Source organism: Lissotriton vulgaris, chromosome 1_1 (assembly GCF_964263255.1).
Source record: "Lissotriton vulgaris chromosome 1_1, aLisVul1.2, whole genome shotgun sequence".
Classification (NCBI taxonomy): domain Eukaryota; kingdom Metazoa; phylum Chordata; class Amphibia; order Caudata; family Salamandridae; genus Lissotriton; species Lissotriton vulgaris.
This window is the reverse complement of record NC_141685.1, coordinates 711,179,830-711,191,928: the sequence shown is the minus strand read 5'-3', so window position 1 is coordinate 711,191,928 and position 12,099 is coordinate 711,179,830. Positions and strand designations below refer to the sequence as shown.

General features: G+C 44.0%; 1 protein-coding gene across 1 annotated transcript in view; it reads right to left on the bottom strand.

The window, feature by feature from the left end:
* The window catches only part of CRB1 (crumbs cell polarity complex component 1), a 713,161-nt gene that overhangs the window by 76,789 nt on the left and 624,273 nt on the right, over window positions 1–12,099 (bottom strand). Inside the window, exon 8 of the mRNA XM_086954812.1 lies at window positions 3,406–3,571. Coding sequence (XP_086810938.1) covers window positions 3,406–3,571 — 166 coding nt within the window. The remainder of the gene's footprint in view (window positions 1–3,405; window positions 3,572–12,099) is intronic.

Below are 12,099 nucleotides of genomic sequence, written 5' to 3'. Positions count from 1 at the left end.
TCTTTTTGGAGGAACGCAGGTCGCAAAAGGGAAGATACTGCTGAATGTTTAGAGCAATAAAAGCAGGGCCACGTCCTAGCAGGGCTTTGTGGATGGTACAGCCCAGCTTGAACAGACAGCGTTGGGGTATGGGAAGCCAATGAAGGCTTTTCAGCAGTGGTTTCCATTGGGAGTGCTTAGGCTGTCCAAGAATAAGTCTGGCTGCCTGGTTCTGGACTCGTTGCAACCAAGTGCTTGGTACGCAGGTATACCAACGTACAGAGAATTGGTGTAATCGATACGCGAGATCACCAGGGCGAGAACCACTTGGGTCAAGGTTTCGATGGAGAGGAATCTGCTGATTTTTCGGATTCTGCACAGGTGGTAAAAGCATGCTGGGACCATTGAGCTAACCTGGGCCTTCATGGTAAGATCATTGCTGATCGTAATTCCCAGGCTTTTTACTGACGAGACCAGGACTGGGGGGCTCCCTAAAGATAGAGGCCAAAAGCTGGAGTTCCATGGGTTAGCCACGCCACCAGTGAGAATCAACTCTGTTTTATCTAGGTTTAGTTTGAGTTGATTAGCATTCATCCATTCACTAATGAAGTTCATTATGGATTGAAAGATTGTGATGGATGATGCTGATGGATCGATGTTAAAGATCAGCTGGAGGTCATCGGCATAGTTGAACATCACAACCTTTCTCTTACTCTCTTACGCAAGGCTAGAATCAGGCGGAGAATGTACAAGTTGAAAAGTAGAGGTGAGAGGGAGGAGCCCTGTGGGACCCCACAGGTCAGTTTTGTTTGTGCTGCCCTGAAACTAGCAAGGCGAACAGATTGGAAATGATTACTAAGGAAGGAGGTGAATAATTTTATACTATAGTTATTTGGAAGCCCAGTGCCTCTTTTTGATATTCCATTCATAAGATTCATCACGAGTACAGCCTTATCAACCTATTTCCCAATCAGACCACATTTGATTGTAAATACTTTGTTTCCATTTAGGCAGCTTTGGGCAGATTTCTGTTTTTGGGTTTGTAGATTCCGTGCATATACCAAAGCCCAAACTGATAGATTGTCCCTCTGTTATTGTACAAATGCAGGAAAGAATTTCACAAAGTCAAGGATATCAATGGTGTCAGAAGAATGTTATGCAACTGGACTGTCTAACTGTTCAACTCTGATAGAGTGGAGCTTAATTGAAAGGTCCCGAGTCATGGAATCAGGCTATGCAGGCTTTTATTCTCACAAGTGGAGTTGAGTGCTTTAGATAATCTACAGCAGTTGTGGATGTTCTACAACCATAGCTTTAGAGTCAGGGTTAGAATATCAAATGCCACTTATCATTGATAAACTGAGTGCTGCACTACTCCAGATTACTAACTTAATTGTCTAACCATAAAGGGCAATCATTGCTGGACTAGCTTGAATAAAAATAAACCACAACAATTGCCCCTAAGAGTGAGGTCTTCTCTCAGTGATAGGTAACTTTTGGAACTTGGTAAAAGTCATGAAAACTCGCATTCTGTTCCAAACTCTGTTCAAGTCCAAGCCCATGCCTATGCCCCAGTCAACATCCCCATGGTGGGTGCCATTGACAGCAGGCCACCTCATACTTGTCATTTACCTGAGAAGGTGGAATATAATAGCCTTATTCAAGTATCCATTAAACCTGAAGTCACTCCCTTTCTAAACCCATCTGCTCCTCTCTGAGTTGTGTGCTGCACAACTTTGTGGGAGCCGAGACCCAATATTCATCTGAACCCCAATAATTGATCACCCCCCAAATTACCAATAGGTTTTTGGGCTCCAAACTCATGTTTGCTGTAGCAGTTAGAGACTGCACTCCTCATCAGCAGAGTTAAACAGTGTAAGATACAGAGCATATAAAGGACAGAGTTCTAGATCAAAAATAGACAAAAGCATTTTATTACAGAAAAGCTCAAAAGGGGGTACAAAGCAGTATAAGAAAAAAATCATCTTAAACAATCAGAGCAGAGTACAAGAAAATAATGCAATACCCTAATTTCACCTTGGCATATTTTAAATAACAAAATTCTAAATACCACTCTCAAAGAGTACTGACAGCATAATAGGGCACCTGAAAAATAGCACAGTATCCCAAAGGAGCTTTTAGAGAGAGCATACAGCAATCAGGCAGACCCCAAAAGGCAAATGGCACAGGAAAGTCGAGAGAAACTAGAGCATCACCAGCATCAGCATGAGTAATAACCAGCCAACCCCCCAACTACTAGAGCACAGAAGGTTTTATAGCCAAACACACAATTCTATTAATAGAGTCTGCAAATTCAACATAGCATGATCATGGTGAGGATCACATTTGGCAAATCAGAAACAACAACATAATAATCAGGACTTAAGAAATCAATGAAACACTAACCCATTTCTTGAGGTAAGAAAAATCATTCACTACTTCCTCAGCAACGGCATTCAAAGATTGTACGACACAAATGAAACATTTTTTGAACAATGGCTCATAAAACTCACACGTTTCCTCCTGAACTTTCACTGGAAGTCATTGAAAAGAATACTTTGAGGAAGCTCAGGCACAATGCTATCAGACCCAATATTATCCATGTCATGCGGTCAGTTCGACCCGAAAGAAGAGGAAAGATGTTTTTTAAGCTGGAAATTGATTGGGAGGGGGAATGGTCAGGAGCAAGTTGGACAGAACACAGAAACAGCACCCATATTAACCCCTTGCGTGCTGCCGTCGGCTCTTGGCCGACGGCAGCACTACCTCCCTAGTGCTGCTGTCAGCCAACGGCAGACGCAGCCCCGTCCACTCTTCAGAACGCCCGCACCGCGGCGGAAAAAACGCAGCGGTTAAGGCGTTAAAATTAACAGTGTACAACAAGTAAATTTGGCCTGTCTTATTAATAGCTTAATTTATACTTCTTATATGACCTAAAAGATTTGTTTCAGGAGCAAACTTCTCCATTCATCAGTTGCGACTCCACACACTATTAAAACTATAGCATTTCAAAACAGATGTTGCATATTTTGTAATACGTTACGACAACCTGCCCTTCAGCAGTTGAGCATTGTTTTGAGATTTCTCGACTATTGTTATTCTTGACCTGGACATTCTAGTTCTTACAGAAACCCAGGTCGAACACCATTCAAAAATATCTTCTGGTACTCCCCTGTATAGATTACTTTATTGTCTGTTTTGATTGTGAAGACAGTTAATGAGGTGGAGCGGCAGTTATTCATAAGAATATGATCCATTGGAGAAGACTTCCCACTGACCAATGCCCAACCTTTCATGGTCTATAGAATTTTCTGCTCTTAACGCCTCTACGGCCAGAGTTAACATTCTGTAAAAGCATTCACTTTGCATTGATTCTCTAAGAGTAAAACTTTTACTTAAGGTCAGAAAATATTATCACAAACTTACATTCAAATCCACGAGGAACAGGCTGACAGCGGGTCTCGGAGGGACATGGACTGAGCTCACACCACTTCACCTCCTCACAAGCTCGTCCTGCTGTATTCGGAGGGCACGTGCAGGTAAAGTCATCCCAGAGAGAGTAGCAAACACCACCATTTTGGCAAGGATTGGGCTGAATTGAATAAAGTAAAGAAAAGATGAGCATGGTAGAGTGGGGGAGAAATGCAGGCGCATATGCAGTGCTTACCAGCTTGATCACCGCCCACGCTTGAGAGGGGTAGGTGGAAAGCCAGGTTAGACATACTGAGGGAAGAAATCAGAGTCAAGACAGCAATCAACAATGTCCTATAGTTTCATATATGCAACAGACCTAATTATGCATTGAAAAAAATAAACCTTTGAACTGCATAGACAGAAGGCAAAGCATGCGGAAGAGATTACTTACATACATTGTAGGTTCTAATGATTTAAGCATGTTTTGAGTTTTTGCATACTAGCTTTACTAGCTACCTTTTCATTATTCTGTTAGTGTAGGTTTTTGATCAGAGAGATTACTCCACAGGTTTTCAGTTGCATAAGTAGAATTACCCATTCCTTAATATAAGTAAAGAATGTTGTTTGAAAATAAGGAAGGACATGAATGAAATTATGTTATCCCAAAAATATTTACCTTTATTCTTATGCATGGAGGATGCCAGAGAGAACTTCACAGACTCGTGTTGTAGTATAGGGTAATATCGATAACCCCAATTACCCCAACGTCAACTGAGCAGTTTCCAATCTAATGCTGTTCAGACAGAAAAATACTTTTTACTTCCATCGTAGCCTCAGACACTGCCCAGAAATCATATTCCAGGAAGTCAGTTATATTTTCCCCCTAAATGTTGTTGGGCTTGAAGAAGACATGACCTTCAGCGGTCTTGCACTTCGTCCAAAGTGACGCATGACAACTCCTGCTTATTTGATAAGCTCCAGGCTCTCATCCTGTGCCTTAAATGGTTACAATTTAAAGTTAGGCTCTTACAACTCTCAGAATGTAGCTTGCAGAGTGTTTCACATTAACCTAAACTCGCATTTTTAATTGAGTGAGATAAAGTAAATGTTAACAATCTATACCATCCATATGGCAACTTTCTAACTTAAAGAAGACCTTTTAATTGAGTGAAATAAGTTAAATGCTAACAATCTGCACTATCCTTATGGAATCTTTTCCCAACTGTTTCAAATGCCTGCTGAGCTCTCAGGAAGTAACGGATAGCATCATGACAGTGATATATTCTATTCTCCTTTTCAAACCCCATTTCCCCGTACACCTGAAACCACTCATCTATGATACCTTACTTTGATATGCTGTCCTATCATATTGTCCTTACACATCACACAACCCTATACGTACGAAGAGCTCATCACTTCCAAAGCAGTTGCAGTTTTAAGGGATTTACTTTTTTTTATCTTTTACTCTAATCCGTCAAATATTCAGTTTTGTATTGTGCAGGTTGGAGACCATTTCTGACCATTAGAATTTCACCCACAGTTAGGGAAAGAAAGGCAGAAATGGGTAAAAAGAAGGAGGGAGAAAAGGATTGGAAAACAGAGATAGAACAAGACCGCAGATATAAAAAGAACCTGCAAGAGTGACATAAAGAAACAGAAAATGCTGGGGGTTGAAGAGGCATGAAGTAGAATCAAGACTATACAGCCTATCGCCACTGGTGCGCCTTTATAGTCTAGAGGAGGTGGTGGTCCCCAGGCCTGGGTGTTTCTGATTGGCCCCCGCTTAATATTAGCATTAGCCCCGGGAGGAGGTGGTCCCCAGGACATTATTAAGCCCTTAGAGGGGGGCACCTGTGCTCCCCCTCCATTTTTTTTAAAATAAACTCTGCATGCCCGGAGAGATGCCCATGCACTGTTTTTTTTCTTCTTTAATTCACGGTAATATTTGCAAAATTGTTGTGAATTATAAATAAAATGCTTATTTGCACTGGCGGGGTCCCTGGGGAACTCCAAGTCCAGGCTAAGGGGTTAGGTTATTGTTTCTATGCCCCTTTTCTTTTTTTTTTGCATTCTTTTGGGGACGGGGCTGAATACGTGTCCCAAAATGGCTGTCAACACTTCCTGGTTGAAGTGTTGGCAGCCACAAGGAATGCTCAGACGTGAGTCCTGTCCTCTCCACACCACTGGAGTCAAGCTATCCTGGATGATGACAGCTTATAGCCAGAAACCGGTCCTAGGATGCTCGATTCCGGTCCAGGGAAGCTATGGCTTGGCAGTTCAGGCTGGACTGTTCCCATGAGGCATAGGGTCAAGGCTGGTTTGCATATGGCTATGTCTGAACCTATGGTGGTGTGGAGTGCAAAAAAACGATGGATTTAGGCCCAGATCTCTGTACTGGGGTGAATGTATGACATTGTTCTGCAGTCTGTCCATCAACTGTTGTTTTTGCATTTGTCACCCCAAGTGTGACGGTTATGCTCAGACGTGAGTCCCGTGCTCTCCACACCACTGGAGTCAAGCTATCCTGGCTGATGACGGCTGATAGCCAAAAACCGGTCCTAGGATGCTTGATTCTGGTCCAGGGAAGACATGGCTTGTCAGTTAGGGCTGGACTGTTCCCATGAGGCACAGGGTCCAGGTTGATTTGCATATGGCCATGTCTGAACTGGGATGGTGTGGAGTGCAAAAAAACGAAGGATTTAGGCCCAAATCTCTGTACTGGGGTGAATGTATGACATTGTTCTGCATTCTGTCCATCAACTGTTGTTTTTTCATTTGTCACCCCGAGTGGGACAGGTATGCTCACACGTGAGTTCCGTGCTCTCCACACCACTGGAGTCAAGCTATCCTGGCTGATGACGGGTGATAGCCAGAAGCCGGTCCCAGGATGCTCGATTCCGGTCCAGGGAAGACATGGCTTGGCAGTTTGGGCTGGACTGTTCCCATGAGGCACAGGGTCAAGGCTGATTTGCATATGGCCATGTCTGAACTGAGGTGGTGTGGAGTGCACAAAAACAATGGATTTAGGCCCAGATGTCTGTACTGGGGTGAATGTAAGACATTGTTTTGCATTCTGTCCATCAACTGTTGTTTTTGCATTTGTCACCCCGAGTGGGACGGGCATGCTCAGACATGAGTCCCGTGCTCTCCACACCACTGGAGTCAAGCTATCCTGGCTGATGATAGCCAGAAACCGGTCCTAGGATGCTTGATTCCGGTCCAAGGAAGACATGGCTTGGCAGTTCGGGCTGGACTGTTCCCATGAGGCACAGGGTCAAGGCTGATTTGCATATGGCCATGTCTGAACTGGGGTGGTGAGGAGTGCAAAAAAAGATGGATTTAGGCCCAGATCTCTGTACTCGGGTGAATGTATGACATTGTTCTGCATTCTGTCCATCAACTGTTTTTGCATTTGTCACCCCGAGTGGGACTATCGGGCAGGGCAGTTCGCATAACACAATATGTAAACATACAGCAGTCTGTCGATATAGGAACACATGATGGACTTTGTGTTGAATTCTAAATTTATTTATTTTTTTCTTACCATCTAGCACTGTACCCACCTAGAACAAACACAACCAGGGACGGGTAGCTATTGGAGTACCAGAACTACTTTTTCGGACAAGACCTACAAAGTCCGCGATAACGTGAAAAGATAAGGGAAGAGAGGTACTCCCAAGAATTTTAAGGTATGCTCAGCAAGAATAAAAGACACCATAGGAAAATCCTAATAGAATATAGATTTAATGTAAAACAATGTCTTTTATACTGACTAGAACCATGTCGGAATAAAGAAACGACTGAAAAATACCAGTGTGATTACAGAGGGATCTTACAAAACACCTCACACCGAAAATATCTGCAGCGGTAAGAACCATAGCCTTGAGAGCACACTCTTCTTCGCTAAATAACAGACAGGAGAATTATGTCCAATACTACTATTACCTTCTCCTCTCCATGCCCTCTCGACTAAAAATTGTAATCCATTAGATACAGTAGAAAGGAGGATGGTCTATTTTGAATATGGGTAGGCATGGTTATGATATAAATGTCAGAAAAGAGAGAAAATATGATGTAGAGCGCTTAAATGTGCCATGTATATATACATATACTACTAAGTTTTCAAACTGCATGGTATAACAAGACTAAAAAAAATTGCAGACTGTACTCATGGTGTATTCTCTCCTACCTATGAAGCAAAAACAGTGGAACTATACAGAGGTTACCTATTCATGAATGTGAAATGGTGATGTTAGATCTAAATGTGTTTATGTTATTGTAAAGCGAGATATATGCTTTCCTCTACTGACAGTGGTATACTCACCTCTCCCTGCGGGGAAGCTCAAAACTAAAGTAGGATCTCAGCAGATATATATATTCCAATTAGGATGTTTTGAACCTTTCTTTCCGTTCTTCCACGTAAACCTTCCCCCTTCCGTGGCAGTAACCGCTTAGAAAGGGATGTTTTTAAAGTTTAACAAATATTCGCTGATCAGTCTTTCCCTAGCAGTAGGCTACTGTGTCTTTTCTTTGTTTTCCCTGGTTCCCAGGGAAACATGTATTCTACAAAGAATCTCCATATGATGTAATGTCAAATGGGAAAATATGTACACACTTGGCTATGCAGGAAATTGATGGGAATATTTTGTCTTTTATTGTTTTTTCAGCCCTGAAGAAACTCCTTGGTAGGGAGTGAAACGCGTTGGCTGATCTCGCTACATATTTTATTGATGTGCTTTTTAGCTGGACAAAGATAAATAAAGAACATTTTTCTACTTATTCTTTTTGGACTCTCATTTTGGTGCGCCCCCATGAGTATCTAAAAACTGGAGTCAAGCTATCCTGGCTGATGACGGCTGATAGCCAAAAACCGGTCCTAGGATGCTTGATTCTGGTCCAGGGAAGACATGGCTTGTCAGTTAGGGCTGGACTGTTCCCATGAGGCACAGGGTCCAGGTTGATTTGCATATGGCCATGTCTGAACTGGGATGGTGTGGAGTGCAAAAAAACGAAGGATTTAGGCCCAAATTTCTGTACTGGGGTGAATGTATGACATTGTTCTGCATTCTGTCCATCAACTGTTGTTTTTTCATTTGTCACCCCGAGTGGGACAGGTATGCTCACACGTGAGTTCCGTGCTCTCCACACCACTGGAGTCAAGCTATCCTGGCTGATGACGGGTGATAGCCAGAAGCCGGTCCCAGGATGCTCGATTCCGGTCCAGGGAAGACATGGCTTGGCAGTTTGGGCTGGACTGTTCCCATGAGGCACAGGGTCAAGGCTGATTTGCATATGGCCATGTCTGAACTGAGGTGGTGTGGAGTGCACAAAAACAATGGATTTAGGCTCAGATGTCTGTACTGGGGTGAATGTAAGACATTGTTTTGCATTCTGTCCATCAACTGTTGTTTTTGCATTTGTCACCCCGAGTGGGACGGGCATGCTCAGACATGAGTCCCGTGCTCTCCACACCACTGGAGTCAAGCTATCCTGGCTGATGACGGCTGATAGCCAGAAACCGGTCCTAGGATGCTTGATTCCGGTCCAAGGAAGACATGGCTTGGCAGTTCGGGCTGGACTGTTCCCATGAGGCACAGGGTCAAGGCTGATTTGCATATGGCCATGTCTGAACTGGGGTGGTGAGGAGTGCAAATAAAGATGGATTTAGGCCCAGATCTCTGTACTCGGGTGAATGTATGACATTGTTCTGCATTCTGTCCATCAACTGTTTTTGCATTTGTCACCCCGAGTGGGACGGGTATGCTCAGATGTGAGTCCGGTGCTCGCCACACCATTGGAGTCAAGCTATCCTGGCTGATGACAGCTGTTAGCCAGAAACCGGTCCTAGGATGCTTCATTCCGGTCCAGGGAAGACATGGCTTGGCAGTTCGGGCTGGACTGTTCCCATGAGGCACTGTGTCAAGGCTGATTTGCATATGGCCATGTCTGAACTGGGGTGGTGTGGAGTGCAAAAAAACGATGGATTTAGGCACAGATCTCTGCACTGGGGTGAATGTATGACATTGTTCTGCATTCTGTCCATCAACTGTTGTTTTTACATTTGTCACCCCGAGTGGGACGGCCATGCTCAGATGTGAGTCCCGTTCTCTCCACACCACTGGAATCAAGCTATCCTGGCTGATGACGGCTGATAGCCAGAAACCGGTCCTAGGATGCTTGATTCCGGTCCAGGGAAGACATGGCTTGGCAGTTCGGGCTGGACTATTCCCATGAGGCTCAGGGTCAAGGCTGATTTGCATATGGCCATGTCTGAACTGGGGTGGTGTAGAGTGCAAAAAACGATGGATTTAGGCCCAGATCTCTGTACTGGGGTGAATGTATGACATTGTTCTGCATTCTGTCCATCACCTGTTGTTTTTGCATTTGTCACCCCAAGTGGGATGGGTATGATCAGACGTGAGTCCCGTTCTCTTCACACCACTGGAGTCAAGCTATCCTGGCTGATGACGGCTGATAGCCAAAATCCGGTCCTAGGATGCTTGATTCCGGTCCAGGGAAGGCTGGCTTGGCAGTTCGGGCTGGACTGTTCCCATGAGGCACAGGGTCAAGGCTGATTTGCATATGGCCATGTCTGAACTGGGGTGGTGTGGAGTGCAAAAAAACGATGGATTTAGGCCCAGATCTCTGTATTGGGGTGAATGTATGAAATTGTTCTGCATTCTGTCCATTAACTGTTGTTTTTGCATTTGTCACCCCGAGTGGGACGGGTATGCTCAGACGTGAGTCCCGTGCTCTCCACACCACCTGCACGGATCACCCCCCAAATTTTCCTTGACACACAGAACCTACCATGACACTTATTTTGGAACATTTCATGAAGATTGGTCAAACTATACCAAAGTTATTGGCGAGTCAAAAATGCCTTTCCTATATCTCAAAGGTCAGAGTTAGGTGAATAAGTCAGTGACAATATTAATGTTTTGAACTCAAAGAAACAGTTGTAGTTAACAGAGATAACTATAACTTGCACCCTGCCAAACTCATAAAACCAGGGAGTGATATCATCAATTATGTCATTTGAGATGTCATCATTGATGTCCTAGAACATGTCATGAATGATGTAATTTGTAGGATAAGCAGTGCATGTTGGGGATGCAAGTTATAGTTAGCTCTGCTAGACATAAATGCTGAATTTTTGTAGGCTTTTTTGTTCAAAACGCTAAAGTTACCACTGTCACCTAACTATAACGTTATTTTAACCTTTTGTTTTTTTCAGTAAAATTCTAGGATTTCATTTTTAAACAAATACAAATCTTTTATCACACCTAACTATAATGTTACTTTAACCTTTGGTTTTATTTAGTGCATACTCTACAATACAGCTGCATAAAGGACCACAAGGTAATGTCTCTAGCGACCTTGTGTACGTAAAATTTTGGCCATGTGGTTGTTACTCAAGCATCTTGATACAGAAATTAGTCACAACATGAGTTCTCGTACAGAGAAGCTGACGAGACTACACACAAAGAGTTGAATCTCCACCAAAGAAGGGTACTTCCACATACTTATATTAAGCAAGTGCTTCTTTTTGGGTGGAGATGTCCTCAAATTCCTCTGCATCAAGAATGCACCATCACAATCGGCGGCAATAATGCTCCAGTCCCTTTGGAAAGTTGAGTTGTTCATCAGCATGGAAAATGGCAGGTACACCATTTTTATTTTAAAGTGTAGGGGGGCTTGTAGGAAGGTGGCTACCTGACTATGGTTACCCCAGATTTTTTGCCTTGTGTTTAGCTGGTTTTCGACTTAGTTGGCCTGGTTCCCTGCTAATCAGGGCCCCAGGCTATCTGCTCTCTCTGTAAAATGGATTCCATGTACCCTAGGTGCATAACTAGATTGGCTTGGGTCACCTTATCAGCCCCTGTACAGAGCACTATAGGTGCCCAGGGCATAGGTGCATCCAAGGCCTACCAGGGGCTGCAGCATATCTTTTTCCACCCCTGGCTGGCTATCTAAAATTGACACAACTGGCTGATCACTCAGCTGGGGCAAGGTGGTGTAATCACCCCTTGCTTAGATATAGTATGCCTATATCTAAACCTATCTGGACACATATAAACCTGTGAGCCACTCCTATGGCAGGCCTTAACAATCCTGAAGGCAGAGTGCGTGGTTTAATGTGAGATGGTGCTCTAGCATGAGCTGAGCCTGTCTGCAGCTGTCGGGACCAATTCCCTTAGCTGTTCCGGGATAATGCCAAACCATATACTATTAAGTGCATTATAATCCTCGCGGTTATATGTCAACTTTGGTTTGGCTTTATCAAAACATGTCGTGTAAGGTGTCATACGATTTGGAATACTACCCCCTCGCCAGTCCTGGCGACGGGGGTAGCATTCCACCCCTCTAGAGGGGACGACATGTTACTTTTGCTAAAACGCGGTTGATTTTTAAAAGAGCCTCAGATCCACAAAATGGATGCTTCTGCCACAGACACATGTCTGACCTCCTGCTGCTGACCGAAACTCAGCAGAGGAGGCCTGGACAAAGGATTTCCTGTCACAGGGAGGTGTGACACCACCCCAGACAGGAGATAGTGGATTGTAGCAGGGAGGTTTGAATGAAACCAGACAGTGCCTGGGGAGCACAAGGCTTCCCCTTGCATAATCCGGTCAAACCGGTTCTGGGGCAGCCCAGCCCCAGCTCCAGTGAGACCTGGACAAAGGAAAGGGGGTGTAACCACCC